This window comes from Nomascus leucogenys, chromosome 5 (assembly GCF_006542625.1).
Source record: "Nomascus leucogenys isolate Asia chromosome 5, Asia_NLE_v1, whole genome shotgun sequence".
NCBI classification, from domain to species: domain Eukaryota; kingdom Metazoa; phylum Chordata; class Mammalia; order Primates; family Hylobatidae; genus Nomascus; species Nomascus leucogenys.
The window spans coordinates 12,354,427-12,373,379 of NC_044385.1; the positions used below are offsets into that span (position 1 = coordinate 12,354,427).

An 18,953-nucleotide genomic window follows, 5' to 3' on the forward strand; every position below is an offset into this window, starting at 1 on the left:
TTATACTATCTCCTTTATTTAGTAGTGTAGATACAAGTCTTTTATTTGTATTGAGTATGAATAGTATGATATTATTTGTCTAAAACTCAAGTCTAAACAAACCAGTTTGTTATTTAGGAATATATACTTTGTAAACGTTACAAACATTACTAGGTGCCTTATGTACATTATCTCCTCACTCAGTAGTCCCACAAAGTAGATTAGACTTCCAATACAGTCTGGTATTTATACATTTATATTAATTTTTCTATGAACCAAATAATACATTGTAATTTCTAAATGGGCAATGACTATATAAATAGTAATAATATATATTTTTTTACAAACTGAATTCTGAAAATTATTGCCTAAATTATGACTACCAGCCAATGAGCCTAATCTATTTTAATTCATGAATCGAGGTAATGATAGAATAACTAAGTAGCTTATGGTATAAAATGAAGACCTACTGACTTTTCAAGCACTTTAAAAAAATAGAACTGATTTTTAATCTTAATTAAATATTTAGAATTATAGTTACTATATATGGGTTAAACACTGAGGTCAGAATTTTCATGTTTTCAGCCTATGCCTTTTCTCTTTTTCTGTAGTGTGTGCATGGATTCAAATGATGATGTGAAAGCTGTTTTACTAGCACAGGTTGAATCACAGGAGAATATTTTCATCCCAAGCAAATGGCAACATTTAGTACTCACCTACTTACAGCAGCCCCAAGGGAAAAGGAGGATTCATGGGAAAATCTCCATATGGGTCTCTGGACAGAGGTAGGAAGCATTTTGAGAAAATGCAGCTCAATCTCAGTTACAACGTTATGTTTCATTAGTCTGTTATAGCTTCTGAAACAGATTACAGAAAATTCTAGGTTTTTACTATAATAAAATTTACTATACTTTATTTTTTGTTGTTTCTTTTTTTATTATTATTATACTTTAAGTTCTAGGGTACATGTGCACAACGTGCAGGTTTGTTACATATGTATACATGGGCCATGTTGGTGTGCTGCACCCATTAACTCATCATTTACATTAGGTATATCTCCTAATGCTATCCCTCCCCCTCCCCCCACCCCACAACAGGCCCCAGTGTGTGATGTTCTCCTTCCTGTGTCCAAGTGTTCTCATTGTTCAATTCCCACCTATGAGTGCGAACATGTGGTGTTTTGTTTTTTGTCCTTGCGATCATTTGCTGAGAATGATGGTTTCCAGCTTCATCCATGTCCCTACAAAGGAAATGAACTCATCCTTTTTTATGGCGGCATAGTATTCCATGGTGTATATGTGCCACATTTTCTTAATCCAGTCTATCATTGATGGACATTTGGGTTGGTTCCAAGTCTTTGCTATTGTGAATAGTGCTGCAATAAACATACATGTGCATGTGTCTTTATAGCAGCATGATTTATAATCCTTTGGGATGGCTGGGTCAAATGGTAGTTCTAGTTCTAGATCCTTGAGGAATTGCCACACTGTCTTCCACAATGGTTGAACTAGTTTACAGTCCCACCAACGGTGTAAAAGTGTTCCTATTTCTCCACATCCTCTCCAGCACCTGTTGTTTCCTGACTTTTTAATGATCGCCGTTCTAACTGGTGTGAGATGGTATCTCATTGTGGTTTTGATTTGCATTTCTCTGAAAAATTTACTATACTTTAACTTACAAATCTGTCAGAGTTGGACTTTTTTTTCCTATTGGTCATTTTCATGCAAAATAAGCCTCCTGTAGAAGTGACTGTTGAAAATTAATATTTGGGTTTGGGGAGCATGAAGATACCTAGAAATTTAGACATTTATGTATAACTATATATCAAAGAACAGAATCTATAATTTCATCCTGCAAGCCCATATATTATAACACTGAAGCCATGGTAATTATTTAAATTAAGTGGCTAATAAGGCTAATACCTAAATTAAATTAGGCTTTCAAAAGAAATTAGAATGACTAGCCTATGTATAAGGTGATAGATTCAGATAGAGTGCTAGAAATATACCAAGTGATAGATTCAGGGAGAGTACTGTACGATTTTTACCACATAGGAGAATTGTGAGCCAAGTTAATAAGAAACATCTTGTGGAATATCTTAATGTAAAATTTTAGCCTGTAGGAACTATAAGGTATCTTCGATTTGTAAGCATTGGGAAGTATTGTATTGAATGAAGTAGCGTGAAAGAAGATAGAGAATTCGAAACTGTAATGTAGCATGGTAGAGGATTAAGCTGGTTGGATGAGTTTAAGTTGAATAATGAGAAATAAAAATGAATGGACATGGTGAGACTACTTAACAGGCTTTAAATGCCAAGCTGAGAAGTCTAGATTTAATCAAAAGGAACATAATATATTGCATACTTATTATGTTGCAGACCTTTTGCTAGGTGCTTTATATACATCATCTAATTGTCTCAAAAATCCCTTAAAGTAGATTAGACCATGGAAATAACATATACCCTTAACACAGACTAACCTATTTTTATTCATTCATTTGTTCATTCATCACATTTATTGAGGAATTACAGTGTTTTGAGCACTTGATATATTAATTAGGCCTGGGGGACAGTGGTAAACAAGATAGACACATTCCCTGCCTTCCTAGAGTTCACAGTTTGATGAGGAATCAGACAACAAGCAAACACAATTAAATGAATATTTACAAATGAGGACAAATACTGTGAGGCCCATGCTTTAAAACCCTGAGACAGAAAATACCGAGTTTGACACTTACAATGGGTGGATCAGGGAAGGCCTATCTAAGAACAAGGTATTAAAGCAGAGACCTGAAAGAGGAGATGGAACTTGCCCTGTGCAGGTGGGAAGAGGACAGTTTTAGGTGGAGGACAGGGCATCACTGCAGGAGGCTGCAGCAATTGATTGCTTACAGCTGTCCAGCCTCAATAATAGAGGGAGACAGGGAGCAGGGGCTTGTGGATTGCTTTGCAGTCCATGGTATCTGCCACAAGCAAGAACATGCTTTGGAAGTAAAATTAAGAGTTCAGTTTTGTTGTATTTATTTTAAAAAATGTAAAAATACGTAATTGAAGTCTAATTTCCATGTTCCATGTTCCAAATAAAATACTGTCTGTGACGTTCTCGAGCGTCATACCTGCCATGGCAGCTGTAGCCAATCAGCAAATTTGTTTCCAGAACCTGTAGTTAAATCAGATGGAGCTGGGGCTGGAGTTGTAAGTAGAGAGCCCCTTTCTCCTCCTAGACACTCTCCACTCAATTTCTTGAGCTCTCAACATGTGCCAGGCACTGTATTAGGCACTTTATACAGATTACCTGATTTAATCCTCCCAATAATACTAAGAAGTAGGTATATTATTATCCCAATTTTACATATGAGGCAACTGAGACCTACAGTGACTTGCCCAAACTCATGTCACAAGTAAGGGGTGGAGCTGAAAGTTTAACCTAGACTCTGACCCTAGGGAGGGCCCATGCTTTAAAACCCTATGCTTTACTGCCCCTGCAGCCTTTTTCTGAATTATGTCAACTGACAGAGGAACCATAAACTAACTATTAGACATGTTCAGAATGAGAGATTAGATTTTTATTGTGGACAGTCTGAAATTAGTAAGCATGGTCACTTGATTCACATATCACTCTGTTTTTTTACCCACCAACTTACAGCTACATTCCTTAGAGAGAATTGTTTGCCATTTGGCACAAGTTAATTTCATTGGTTAACAGAGCAAGTGACCAAGGACAAATATTCTGTTCTGTTGACTTAAACTTGGTGCTCTAGTATCTTCATCAGCTTATAAACTATAGAATAATTTCTAGGCTAGGCATGGTGCTTCATGCCTGTAATCCCAGCACTTTGATAGGCCGAGGCAGAAGGATTGCTTGAGCCCGGGAATTCAAGACCAACCTGGGCAACATGGAAAAACCCTGTCTCTACGAAAAATAAAAAAATTAGCTGGGCATGGTGATGCATAGCTGTAGTCGCAGCTATTCGGGAGGCTGAGGCAGGAGGATCACCTGAGCCCAGTAAGTCAAGGCTACAGTGAGCCGTGATTGCACCCCTGCACTTCAGCGTGGGTGACAGAGCGAGACCCTGTCTCAGTTAAAAAAAAGAGTTTCTAAAAGAATATATTTGAAGAGGCCTTTTAAAATAAGGTAACAATACTGAAAATGAGTTAATACTTTCCATTAGTTTTTATTAACAGCTTACAAATATGGCAGAAATATATGGCACATAGTAGATACTTAATATTTGTTTAATTCATTTTGCATTCATCCTGCAATAGATTTTCTTTCACCCTTAAAAACACTTTTATTTTTATTTTATTATTATATTTTTATTTTACTTTAGTTCTGGGATACATGTGTAGAACGTGCAGGTTTGTTACATAGGTATACATGTGCCATGGTGGTTTGCTGCACCTGTCAACCCGTCATCTAGGTTTTAAGCCCCACGTGCATTAGGTATTTGTCCTGATACTCTCCCTCCCCTTTCCCCAACACCCGCCGACAGGCCTGGGTGTGTGATGTTCCCCTCCCTGTGTCCATATGTTCTCATTGAAAAACTATTTTTTAAAATAAAAAATTTAAAACTATTTTAAGTCATAATGCCACTAGATGGCGATAGAGTTTCAATCACAGCCATTTATTTGGTCAAGGAGAAGTATGTCATTGAACGTATCCCAAATCTTTCCTTTATTTAAAAAAAAAAACCATTAAAATAGTTAAGTTTATATGTTATATGTGAAACAGAGCCTTAGGCAAAACTTTTAAAATAAATATATACAAAGTTGAATTTCTCATTAAGAGCTACCCATGTTAGCTTACCCTGTCTTCATCTTACAAATTTTATTTAGACTTTGCCTTTATAGATTACTCTCGTTATCTTAAAATGGAGTTTAAAACATTCCTAAACTAGGGGTAGAGCTCTGTGGTTTCACTAGTTGATGAAGTCCTCCCTGCTTTGTGTGTCTTTCTGTGAGAAAGCCTTATTTTGCCTTTTCCAGTACTCTGTCTTTTCTTCCTTCACCATTATCCATGAAGCAAAAGAGACTAATCAAAAGCTGCATAATCACTTAACATTAAGAAAACAGAAAACGCAGAAAGCATTGGCATTTCAGTGGCTAGACAGAAATTTTGAAGAAGTTATGTTTTTACTGATTAGTTTTCAAAGGCCTCATAGATGACACAACATTTTTGGAATGTCATGGATTCCAGTTTTTGGAATTGTTTGTCAAGATGGGAGACTTGTTGGCAAAATTAAGGGGAGGTGGTTGGTTTGTATCTGTAAACCAGGAAGGTGCCTATACAGAAGTCAAATGGCAAAGAAAACTTGCAGCAAATGTCTCGTCACATTTCCCATGGCGTGCCGTGGGATCATCAGGTATCTCTCTTTGGCTCCCCTCTTTCTGCAGCACCTTTGGCCAAGAGACAAACAATTAGCCCTCCTCTCTTGCCCCAGTGCCAGCTGATAATGACCCAAGAAAATTGTTCAAGAATTCCCCATTGTAGGCCAGGCGCGGTGGCTCACGCCTATAATCCCAGCACTTTGGGAGGCCCAGGCGGGTGGATCATGAGGTCAGGAGATCGAGACCATCCTGGCTAACACAGTGAAACCCCGTCTCTACTAAAAAAAAAAATACAAAAAATTAACCAGGCCTGGTGGCGGGCACCTGTAATCCCAGCTACTATGGGAGGCTGAGGCAGGAGAATGGTGTGAACCCAGGAGGCGGAGCTTGCAGTGAGCCGAGATCGTGCCACTGCAGTCCAGCCTGGGCGACAGAGCGAGACTCCGTCTCCAGGAAAAAAAAAAAAAAAAAAGAATTCCCCATTGTTAAATATTCATGCTTTAAAAATACTTAGTACTAGTACTTCCTAAAGTCATTGCTTTCACTTTGTTTTTAATGTAGGAAGCCTGATGTTACTTTGGATTTTATGCTTCCAAGAAAAACAAGTTTGTCATCTGATAGCAATAAAACATTTTGCATGATTGGCCATTGTTTATCATCCCAAGAAGAGTTTTTGCAGTTGGCTGGAAAATGGGACCTGGGAAATTTGCTTCTCTTCAATGGTGAGTGAGCTATGATTGCACCACTGCACTTCAGCCTGGGCAACAGAGTGACATTTTTTCCTTTGAAACATTTCCAGTTTTTTTTCTCGGTTAACAAATATTAAACTAAGTAAATTAACCTGGCTAAAATATCCATCTCTGTTCCTTTACTTGTGTTTAATAAGTACTGTATTTCCAAGATTCTAAGATATACTTTTAAAATATTTTAACATTTTTGTAATCTAGTTGTGTCTTACAATTGATACATACATTTAATATAAAAATGTATTTCCCCCATCCTCAAAAAAGAGAAGCTCATATTAAATTAGCGTTTTTTTATACTGGATAATGTAGCATCATGACTAGTAAACTTACCTTGGTTGTCTCGTTTATAATTCTATTATATCTTATACAAATATCAAATTTTAGGGAAAAATGAAATATATGATTTTTAAAAAATATGTCCTTAAACCTGACACATAATAGCATTCAGACAGTGTTTATTGACTAAATAGGAAGGAATAAATATATTGATTCAAATTTTAGTTAGAAATGGAATTTACCAAGTTATAGCTTCCATTATTTAAAAAATACAACAACAAAGTAAAATAAAACAGAAAACCTGCTTTCTGGCTAAGGAGCAAATAGAAATGTTATGATTTAATTAAAAGCTTCACAATTAACTTTACATTAATTCATCTTCCATCATAGTTGGCATAGGTTATTTTCTCATTACACCAATTTGGAAATTGAGGCTTTATCAATTTTATAAAATATAGTGAACAACTGAAAGAATCTGGCTACAAAAAATAATTCCTGGTTTCTTGCTTTTTATGAAAAATTCTGGTTAGAGTGTTTTAAATAACTAACTTTATTTTTCTGCTATTCAGGAGCTAAGGTTGGTTCACAAGAGGCCTTTTATCTGTATGCTTGTGGACCCAACCATACATCTGTAATGCCATGTAAGTATGGCAAGCCAGTGAATGACTACTCCAAATATATTAATAAAGAAATTTTGCGATGTGAACAAATCAGAGAACTTTTTATGACCAAGAAAGATGTGGATATTGGTCTCTTAATTGTAAGTTTTAATTTTATAAGTTTTAATTTTATAGTAAATGCATTTAGGTATATTTATTGAAATGTATAGTTATGAATTAGATTTCTAAAGATTTTCATGTGGTTCCTTATCATTTTCTTTTCTTAGAATTATGTTTTTTTCAGAAAAAAATTGAAACACTTTGATCTTTCAAAATTTGTTTCAGGTTTTATATTTATATCTTCTTTTCCTTGAAATTATATTTCTATAAAAAGTTTGTCAGTTTAGTTTATTTTATACCTACTAATTATTCAGGAAAAATGTTTATGATACAGTGAAAATAACGCTTGTTAGTTTGACATACTCCTAAAGAATGTTGTTCGTTATATTTTCTTTCCATACTTATAAATAAATAATATCCATTTATAATGTTAGTTTTAGTTACATATATTCAGGTCTTAGAAAACCTACTCTTTTTTATTTATTTATTTTTTTTTTTTTTAAGAGACAGGATTTCACTGTGTCACCCAGGCTTGGGTGCAGTGGTATGATCATAGCTCACCGCAGCCTTGAACTCCTGGGCTCAAATGATCCTCCCACCTCAGCGTCCCAAGTGGCCGGGTCTACAGTCATGCACCACCACACCAGGCTAATTTTAAATTTTTGTAGAGATGGAATCTCGCTATGTTGCCCAGACTGGTCTCAAACTCCTGGCCTCAAGCAATCTTCCCATCTCAGTCTCCCAAATGGTGAGATTACAGGCATGAGCCACCATGCCTGGCCTAAAAAACGTATTATTTAATATCAGTACAATTAGGAATTTTGCTTTCAAAGTATTGCTAATTCTGCTTATATGGGATTCTATTGATTTTTATATATTATTCTAATATTTTGTTCTACCAGTATATAATTTAGGAGCTAGTGGTGAGGATTTTTCGTTACAACAACTAGAAAACTGAGCCTTCATAGTCTTAGAAAATCTACTAAAATCTAGTAGATCTGGCCATTAAACTGGGTTCCTCTTTCTCTTGCTTCTTATGAGAAATACAGATACTTCTTACTTGAAGGAGACTACTGTTTTGGAATGTATTTTGTTGTTGTTGAGTTGCGGGGAGGGTAGATTTGGTTGTCAATAATTATTGGGTAGTAAGGGCCAGGGATGCTAAATGTTCTACAGTACATGAACACTATTATACAACAAAGAATGATCCTATCCTAAATGTCCCACCATTAAGAAAACATCCTTTAGGGAAATGGTTCCTCAAACCTGAGTGTGCACCAGAATCATCCAGAGGGCTTGTTAAAATATAGATTGCTGGGCTAGAGCTTCTGATTCAGTAGGTCTGAAGTGTGACCCTGGAATTTACATTTTTAAGAAGTTCCTAGGTGATGCTGATGCTGGTTGAGGATCACACTTTGAGAACCTCTGCCTTAGGGAGACTGAGGAGCTCACACAGATGTTCGTTCAAGTAATAACTTTAACTCAGTAGTTTTTGGTTAATCCATTTGTTTTCATAGAAAAATTTCCCTAATCCTTTTATTTTTCCTGAACAGTATATAGGTCATACAAGTTACAAAACTCAACATAAATTATCATGAATGAAAATTCTGAGGTTTTTATGTGAAAACTATTTTTAGAGAGCAAATTGTTTAAGCCCGATTTAGAAATTTGGGAGTTATAAGCTTGTGAAACAATGGTTAGGGAGAAGTGGTACGCTCGGCCAGGCACGGTGGCTCATGCCTGTAATCCCAGCACTTTGGGAGGCCGACGCGGGTGGATCACCTGAGGTCAGGAGTTTGAGACCAGCCTGGCCAACATGGTGAAACCCTGTCTCTACTAAAAATACAAAAACTAGCCGGGCATGGTGGCAGGTGCCTGTAATCCCAGCTACTCAGGAGGCTGAGGCAGGAGAATCGCTTGAACCTAGGAGGTGGAGATTGCAGTGAGCCGAGAATGCACCATTGCACTCCAGCCTGGGCAACAAGAGTCAAACTCTGTCTCCAAAAAAAAAAAAAAAGAAAAAAAAGAAAAGAAATGGTACCCTCATGTCAGGGTGCTGCGTCAGATTTCTGATTGAAACTACTGCAGGTTTGAAACTTCGCTTTTCCAGCATAATCATACACAACAGACAGTATAATTGGTTTAGCTGATGCACAGATATGCTGGGTGGTATGTCTGATTGCTGTGGGTCATAAATAAAGCACAGGCCAGGCACGGTGGCTCATGCTTGTAATCCCAGCACTTTGGGAGGCTGAGGTGGGCAGATCACAAGGTCAGAAGTTCGAGACCAGCCAGTTCGAGACCAGCCTGGCCAACATGGTGAAACCCTGTCTCTACTAAAAATATAAAATTAGCTGGGCGTGGTGGCATGCACCTGTAATCCCAGCTACTCAGGAGGCCAAAGCAGGAGAATTGCTTGAACCTGGGAGGCGGAGGTTGCAGTGAGCTGAGATCGTGCCACTGTACTCCAGCCTGGGTGACAGAGCAAGACTCCGTCTCGGAAATAAATAAATAAATAACAATAATAATCAAAGCACAAGGCCCCTATCCAGTTCTGAGAGAAGACACTGAATCTATATGATTTCCCTGAGCTTGGGTTTGGCATCTACTACCATTAAAACCACTTTAAAGTACGTTATGGGCCAGACACCAAGGTTCGTGCCTATAATCCCAGCATTCTGGGAGGCACAGGCAGGAGGATCACTTTAGGTCAAGGGTTTGAGACTAGCCTGGGCAACATAACAAGACCATGTCTCTACCAAAAAAAAAAAAAATTTAACTGGGTTAACTGGGTGTGGTGGCAGGTGCCTATAGTCCTAGCTGCTTGGGAGACTGAGGTGGGAGGATCCCTTGAGCCTAGGAGTTCAAGGCTACAGTGAGCTATGGTCATGCCACTGCACTCCAGCCTGGGTGCCAGAGCAAGACACTGTCTCTAAAAAAAAATACATCTGCATTTAAAATTAACTTTAATTTTTAAAATAGTTTAGAGAATCTTGACAGGGAGCCACACACTGATGGAAACTATCCTTTGCCTGGGAGAAATATTTGAAATTCTATTTTATTTTAGTTAGGTGTGCTGACTGTTGACAATCTGGAATTTTATTCCAGTAGAAAGATCTACTTTAGAGTTGCTTTTAAATGAATAGTCAGCCAATGAGCAAATGCAAAGCAAAAATTTCAAATAAATTGACCTGACCCAGGGTTCCCAATATTTTTAAGTGCTTAGAATAGTGCCTGGTATGTAATAAGTGTGGTTTAAGACTTAGTTGATATTAGTAGTAATAGTGTAACTTAATATATATTCTAAACCAAACAAAGCTGGAATCCTTCTCAACCTTGATGTGGTCTATACAATTGATCACTGCTAAATAAATCACTGATCAACATTTGCTTTGTGGGAAACAGTCTTGCTTCTAATGTTTATCTGTCTAGTGTAGTAGCTGTTGTTTTTTAAACAAAGAAAAGGATCAGTTGAGTGTGTTTTCACTTTGAAATACTTACTTGCTAGTTCATAGCTTGCATTTTAAACTTGGTGTCATTACTGAATGAAAATATTTGTGTTTCAGGAAAGTCTTTCAGTTGTTTATACAACTTACTGTCCTGCTCAGTACACCATCTATGAGCCAGTGATTAGACTTAAAGGTCAAATGAAAACCCAACTCTCTCAAAGACCCTTCAGCTCAAAAGAAGTTCAGAGCATCTTATTAGAACCTCATCATCTAAAGAATCTCCAACCTACTGAATATAAAACTATTCAAGGCATTCTGCACGAAATTGGTGGAACTGGTATATTTGTTTTTCTCTTTGCTAGGGTAAGAACCACTGGTTATAGTTTTGTCTAAAGAGAAATGACTTATTTATTATTGATAAATTAAAGGATTTCTTTTGGACCACACGAAAAAGCTACACTCAATTTATTAAACTTTTAAGATAAAAAAATTACATATTGAATGTTGCTAAGCTTTCTGCCATAGATGATTAAGGTTTCTTCTAATTTATGAATATTTTAGAAGTTTTCTATTAACCAAAAATGTAATTAGTACAATTAAATGTTAAATGTACAAGATTTTAAATTGAGAGGAGGATATTTTTTAAAATAAAATTTATGAAGTTTTTATTCCTTAAAGGTTTCCAATGCATATGAAAAAACTAAGGATCAACAAATACGTTTTTAAAAAAAAAAAACTTTAATTTGTTTGGGTTTGGAGTTTTTTCAAAAAGGAGAAATACAAAGTTTGACTCAGGCCATAAGTACCATTTTAGAATGAATCATTTAATTATCTGTCCTATGCAAAGTAGACAGTAATTATAGACTATTTCAGGGATTGCTGAAACCTATATTAGGGAGCACAAATAGTCTCACCTTGGTAAAAATCCTTTCTACTTCCTCTGGGTCCACATCCCTGTTTAATTAAAGCAGCTTTGATCTTCCTTCATCCTCGAATGCCGTCTTCATTTTATCCCGAAGTATAACTTTTGCAACATTATCAAGTTTTCATAGTCTCCCTACCTAACTTCCTTTAATGGAAGCATCTTTGATTAATTTTGCAATAAGAAGCATATCAGCATTTGTTGTTGTTAGGGTTCTTACAAATATTTTGTTAGCATTTGATCCACCATACTCTGTAATCTGTCTTTTCTTCTCCACCTCTTCCTTTTTCATAGTTTTTTTTTATCTAGTGTCTGGTTGAATAGATTATCTCCTAGTGTTTTAAAATTAAAAACCCTTTAACTCCTCACCAATATTTTGTGATCTTTTGTACCATTGTATAGTTTCAAAACGTATATCCTTGTTTTATTCTCTTTCATCAAGGTATTGAATATAATTTTGTTATTGTTACATAGAGATTGGATCTTAGATAAAATGTTTACATTTTTATCTTTATATGTTTAGTATCTTGCCAATAAGACTTTTAAAGTATGTTTCTAAGTCTAAAACTTACAAACCTTGTTCAGTATCCTTCCTCCCCTACAAAAAATAAAATTCATTGTCCTTAAAATCTTACATGCATAACCTGCCTTGTAAGCCTGGTCTCTACAATCCAGCCAAAGAGGCAACCTGCAGCTTCCTAGATGTACCCTGAACTTCCAGTTTAGGCCTTTACTCTTTCCCTGGCTGTGCCCTGCCCGCAGCCACCCCTTTATTCCTGCTTTCCAGGATTCGGCTCTCTTCCTAGGCCATCTTCTCTCTGTGTAGCCTTCCCTGAAACCAAGCAGAGAGGGGTCAGAATGGTCTCTGTGCTCTCCTGGCATACCTATTGTCTCATTCTTCTTTGGTCTTTAGCATGATAATAAGTGTGTGTTTCTTATGTATATAGTAGTTGTCAGAAAGTGTTGGTTGAAGTAAATTGACGTACAAGGCACAACATGTGGTTTTTATGGATACATCTTATCTCTTTGACAGGACAGTAGACCCCATTGGGAACAAGTATCATGTATTTTACTTCTTTTTATCTCCCTTACCACATAATGCAGAGCCTATTGACTAATTTATCAAAAACGTATGACACTTCAGATCACTAGTTATAAAATGCTACTGACCACTAAGGTTGTTTGTGTCATTGTATACTATAGTATATATAAGAGACTATAGAACATGGAATTTATGCCTTACTCTCAGTTTTGTTTATTCACAATCCTTAAATAGGTAGAGTATGAGCATTAAAAAAATACTTTGTAGAAACTAATGGATTGATGTTACATAATGGAAGATTATACATGTTAAATTTTTACTCTCAGCAAATTGGGAGAAAACTATATCCACCCATTTTTTTTTAGGTTGTTGAACTCAGTAGCTGTGAAGAAACTCAAGCATTAGCACTGCAAGTTATACTCTCATTAATTAAATACAACCAACAAAGAGTACATGAATTAGAAAATTGTAATGGACTTTCTATGATTCATCAGGTGTTGATCAAACAAAAATGCATTGTTGGGTTTTACATTTTGAAGGTATGTCTTCATAAAATTTATTCTTATAGTTTCATATGCAGTGATACTCATCTCGTCATCAAAGTCTTCCAATAATAGTTTTGTGTTTCAGTTATTCCTGAAGAAAATGGAGGAAACTTATTAGTGTATAGTTAATCAAATTAAGATACTCTTCTAGTTCTTTTCATCATTTAAATAATTACATTTTTCTTTTCTTTAAAGCATTTTTTAAAAGTAAGAAAAAAATAAAGTCATTGAATTTTAGACCTGGGTGGGCCATAGATATCTCCCATGCTGTCCCCTCATTCCGTAGATTGATAAGATCTTTGCTTTAGCTCCCACCCATATGGCAGAGAACCCAGTTCTGTAGGCACCTAGAGGCATACCGTTCCATTAGGCACTGCTGCTACAGAGTTAGTTTTTCAAGTCACAGATATTCATGCTCATTTTTATTATGATCCCACTATCATCATATATTTAAATACATTTCTAGATAAAAGCATTTGGTAACATTGTGGAAATATTTCTCTCTGAGACTTCTGGTACTAAGGCAAAAGATGATTGCTCTACCCTTGCCCCCACCCCTACTTCTTTAAACTGCAAGATCCATACATTTGTGGCATGAATCCTTACTACTTTTTTGAAAATGTTTTAAAGCCTAATAGCAGATTAATTCAATTTACAACATAAAAATTGAGTGCTGTTTGTTTCACCCCTTGTTTGAACCTGAGTACTCACTTAAAAATGTTTGTAAGTTTAGGATTTTCTATTTATCTGAATTGTTTTACAAAACAAGTTAAAGATACTTTGTGCAGTGTTGCATTATTTACTAGCTTTCCTTTGAATTTAATGATTGCTAAAGTTGAAAGCTTAATGTTTCTGTTGAACTTTTTGATTAACCAATTACTAATGCATCTTATATTAATGCTAATTTTCTATAGACCCTTCTTGAAGGATGCTGTGGTGAAGATATTATTTATATGAACGAGAATGGAGAGTTTAAGTTGGATGTAGACTCTAATGCTATAATCCAAGATGTTAAGCTGTTAGAGGAACTATTGCTTGACTGGAAGATATGGAATAAAGCAGAGGCATGTAATATGTACTTTTTTTCCATTTTTTATTGTGGTAAAATGCATATAACACAAAATTTACTATCTTAAGCCTTTTTAAGTTTCGGTTCAGTGGCATTAAGTGTATTTACGGTGTTGTCCAACCATCACCACCATCCATCTCTGTAAATCTTTTTTGTTTTGTAAAACCAAAACTTTGCACCCTTTAAACAAATGTTCTCCCTCTTCCTGTAGCCCCTGGAAACCACCATTCTACTTTTGACTAATCTAAGGATCTCATATAAGTAGGATCATATAGTATTTGTCTTTTTGTGATTGGCTTATTTCACTTAGCTTAATGTCTTCAAGGCTCATCTGTGTTGTAGCATATGTCCAAATTTCCTTTTTAAAAATGAATAATAGCTTCTCGGCCTTTTGGCTAAGATCAAGTGTAAAAATGAATAATATTCCATTCTATATATTTATCACATTTTGCTTATCCATTCATCAGTTTAGAGACACTTGGATTGTTTCCACATTTTAGCTACCGTGAATAGAAGCATATACTCGTTTTTTGGTTTGTTTGCTTTTGTTTTTGTCTTTTTTTGAAACGGAGTTTTACTCTTTCACCCAGGCCGGAGTGCAGTGGCGTGACCTTGGCTCACTGCAACCTCCACCCCCAGGCTCAGATGATACTCCTACCTCAGCCTCCCAAGTAGCTGGGACCACAGATGTGTGCCACCATGCCTGGCTAAGTTTTTGTATTTTGGGTGTAGACAGGGTTTCACACATGTTGCTCAGGCTGGTCTTGAACTCCTGAGCTCAAGTGATCTGCCTGCCTCGGCTTCCCAAAATGCTGGGATTATAGGCATGAGCCACCACCCCCAGCCAGCATATTCTTTTAAATATTTATCTAATCATTCTTCTGAAATAAATAATTTATTACTTCAATGTAATGTTAATTATAAATGGAAATCTGGCACTTATTTCCCATGCAAAGTTTTGAACAGCCATGGGGAATGCTGAGCTGGAGAGTCAAAATCAAACTTGGGCTGGCTAAGAATACTGCAGTCAGGCAGGAGCATATGGGCTTATTTGGATCAGTTGAAGGCTTGCATTTACCATAAACTCTGAAAGGGGAGACTGCTAAGAGTCAGGGGAGTCAGGTCCAGGAGAGGGAAATCTTCTAACTAGGGGAGCCATGCTGGCCAGGAGTTAGAGATAGGACTATGGTATATAGGGCAAGGCTTCATCATAAGTACAAATTAAGCAACATAGATTGATCTTAGATGTAGGCACTGCATCTCAGCACCTAGAATGGCTGGGCTTGTCTTCACAAGGACCTAGTCAGGGAATGAGTATAGGGTTGTTTCCTTTCTGCCCTAGTTTTAAGCAATCTTAATGGTATAGGCTCATACAGCCCTCTTAGTTCTAGTGTAGACTGTTTGCTCTAAGTGTGGCAGGGTTCTAGTAGGTATTGGTGATTTTCGCAAAAAAAAAACTAGATTGTCTAGAACTAATTAGAATATAACAAGATTATCAACAAATATTATTTATAGAGCAATTCAGAATATATATACCTTTAGAATTTTTTAAAAAATGGTTATTGCCAACTTGCCAACAGTCCCTAAAAATTTACACATTACCAATAATGAGTTATGAGGTTGAAAAAAGACTCCTTTTTTTTTTTGAAACAGGATCTCACTCTGTCACCCAGGCTAAAATGCAGTGGCGCCATCTTGGCTCACTGTAACCTCTGCCTCTCAGGTTCAAGTGGTCCTCCTACCTCAGCCTCCCAAGTAGCTAGGACTACATGTGTGCACCACCATGCCTGGCTAATGTTTAATTTTTTTTTGTAGAGATGAAGTCTCACTATATTGCCCAGGCTGATCTCAAACTCCTGGGCTCAAGCAGTCCTCCTGCCTTGGCCTCCCAAAGTGCTGGGATATAGGCGTGAGCCCCCACGCCTGGCAAAATAAAAACAAAAAACTAAAAAACCTTTTCTAATCTATTAGTAATAAAAATAAATTTAGTTCAAATATGCTAGAGGAAAGAGAATTTTCTATTCTTTCTATAGAAAATTATATTACAAAGTTGTTGTTACATGAAGAGGCAATTCAAGAATATGCAGCCGCAAAACAGAGAAAAGTATTTTGAAAGGCATGTCCAACAGCCAACTAACTATTGCCATGTTTCTGGATTTTGTGGTATTCATGGTACTTTTCAGTTTTTTAAACTTTGTAATTTGTTGTGATGCCTTTTCTCACTCTGAATAAATACATACTTTCAGATCTAAAAAAAAAGATAGATAAGATAGATTAAAATATGTGTAATATTGCAGGGAGAAAGCAAATAATTACAGGGATAGCATATGTAAACAAATTGGGTCAAAAGCAGTATAAATGTATAATAAAGAATATGCTCAGTTGCAGGTTGGAAAACCTAACTTGGACAAAGTTGGACAAAGTTTATTTAGTTCTTCAAAAGAGCAGGCAAATTTGGAGTTGTTTGATTTTAAAAGAAACATTTTTAAATTGAATTTGAAAGTGGTAAGACACATATTACTTCTATGGATCTGAAATAAGGTTTTCTTACGTAATTAATTATATTTGAACTAAGTCTGGTTTTTCTTTTTTTGTTGTTGCTATTTGTTTGTTTACACTGGCACTATTTTATCTTGGTACTACTTTTCAGATTTGAATCATGTTTTCATACTTTGGCTGCCTTGTCTGCCGGTTTTCAGGTGGCTTTTTCTTTTCGAATATCTTGGCTCTATCTTACAAAGAGAGAGACCCTGGGTGGAAGAGTATGATTAAGTCTATCAATATCTTGGTTCATTATTGCCAGATAATGGCAGGAGAAATAGGCTCTGCAACCCAAGCCAGTTAATTTTGCTTTTTGTTAAAAGCTTTATTGAAAGGTCAGTTAGGATAATAAGATGAAGGGAAGGTTATCTTTCAATATTAGTTATCAGTATAAGATCTCTTTTTTCCTCTAGTATTATGGACAAGTTAAGATTGATTCAATATGGGAGAAGCATTTTAAGGCACTGTCAAAGGATACTAACTACACTTTGAAGTGCATAGTTTGTAATCATGCAGATAATTCTATTATTTGAACTTGAAAGTAAATTAATCTAAAAATGCAGAATTTTCACATTGTCCATGACACTTCAATTTAGTATGATTTGCTCTAAAATTTTTTGGTTAAATGCTGCATATGCAGATTGGTATTGAAATGTATACATTTTAAACAACACTCTTTGAACATAAATTATTTAAAAACACTAATGTTGGTAATATGTATGCTTCTCTAATTTGAATAATCTCTCTTGATAATTCATCTTTTGAAAATACATTTAATGCCACAGAAAGGGTAATGTAAGAAAGCACCTAATACAATATTGCATTCAACATAGCTATTTAGGAATAGCCTATTGGCAACAAAAAATAATAGGGAATAAATTTTAACATTGGCTTTTTGCAGACATGTAATCTTTGATACTGAATATATACACAGTGTTAAATTGTTGCGTGTTGTGTGTCTTCCAAAAAGCATGCTCCATATTTTTCAGTAAGTATGTGCTTATTGGTGTGTGTTTATCTCCTCAGCAAGGTGTTTGGGAAACTTTGCTAGCAGCTCTAGAAGTCCTCATCAGAGCAGATCACCACCAGCAGATGTTTAATATTAAGCAGTTATTGAAAGCTCAAGTGGTTCATCACTTTCTACTGACTTGTCAGGTTTTGCAGGTACTTTTCTTGTAACTTTACTTTTGGAAAAATATTCCACAGTTGTTTAAGAATACTATGAACATCAAATTTTTGTGGCACTTTCAGTGGGACTTCTTTTTTTTTTTTTCCATCTTCTCTCCAGGTTCTCTTCTTTCAATAAATAGTACAGGAGTTTTTCAACTGCTGCATCTTGCAGCTTGATCATCACACTGTCATAATTCCTAACTCAATTACAAAAGTACAATTACCAAATTTCTTAAATGTTTCTTTATGTTGGGATAGAATAATAGTTTTGTACTGCCTTGAACAGCAAGAATAGTTAATGAATTTTAACTTGTTCCATATTCCTTAAATAAATATTTATAAATATGTATTGCTTTAATAAGTATAAACTTGCTAAAGGTCTATTTTATATGCTAGAATTAGCATTTTAAACTGTATCCAAAATTTTTATTAAAAAGTGACACTAATTTTATCAGTTACATTGTAATGTCTATGCTGTGGCCCTTTTAGTTAATTTTTTTCTCTGCCTTTATTGATATCATCTAATATACCAACCAAGCAGATAAAAGGCATCGATAAATATCTGCTTGGTTGGTATATTAGACAATTTTCCAAGTTTTTTTTTAATGTCTGAGGCATCTATTAGAACTTTGTCAAGTTAGGTAAGTACAGACATTCCATGAGATCAGTAATATTTTATATTTTGAGTCCCTTTGCTTCAGTGGCGCTAAGGGCTTTTCATTATAGTTGGGCTAAAATTCAAAATCTGTGACAACATCTGTAAGAAGTGTTAATATGAGAAGGCTTATATGATCTGGCTACCATTCTAGCTTCATCTTATGGTACTCAGCCTCCCTGGATTTCTTTCCCTTCCTTAAACAAGTAAGACTTTTTTCTGTCTCAGAGTACATAGTATTCTTTTTGCTTTAACAATTATTGATCCCATTCTTTTCATCTGGCCAGCTCCTACTTATCCTCCACGTGGCAACTTAAGACTTACTTCCTGAGAGATACCTTCCCTGCCCTTTCCATATAAATTAGTCTTTTTCCCTTTATACACTATGTGCATACAGTTTGTTAGTTATTTATGGAATTATGGCTTATTTCCCTCTGTAAGCCTCCTGAAAGTGAGGATATGGTTTTTGTTTTGTTTTGTTTTAAATCACACTGTAATCTCAGTACTTGACAC

The 18,953-nt window shown here is 35.8% G+C and overlaps 1 protein-coding gene across 4 annotated transcripts in view; it reads left to right on the forward strand.

Annotated features, from left to right (window-relative positions):
- LYST (lysosomal trafficking regulator) overlaps positions 1 to 18,953 on the forward strand; it is a 205,074-nt gene that overhangs the window by 79,991 nt on the left and 106,130 nt on the right. For all 4 annotated transcript variants that reach the window (XR_004030064.1, XM_030812643.1, XM_030812644.1 and 1 more), the window contains exons 14-20: positions 591 to 764; positions 5,868 to 6,028; positions 6,898 to 7,088; positions 10,614 to 10,859; positions 12,826 to 12,999; positions 13,920 to 14,069; positions 17,642 to 17,779. Coding sequence is in view for 3 of the 4 variants with exons in the window: in XM_030812643.1 (XP_030668503.1) it covers positions 591 to 764; positions 5,868 to 6,028; positions 6,898 to 7,088; positions 10,614 to 10,859; positions 12,826 to 12,999; positions 13,920 to 14,069; positions 17,642 to 17,779 (1,234 nt within the window). In the remaining variant the exon portion in view is untranslated. The remainder of the gene's footprint in view (positions 1 to 590; positions 765 to 5,867; positions 6,029 to 6,897; positions 7,089 to 10,613; positions 10,860 to 12,825; positions 13,000 to 13,919; positions 14,070 to 17,641; positions 17,780 to 18,953) is intronic.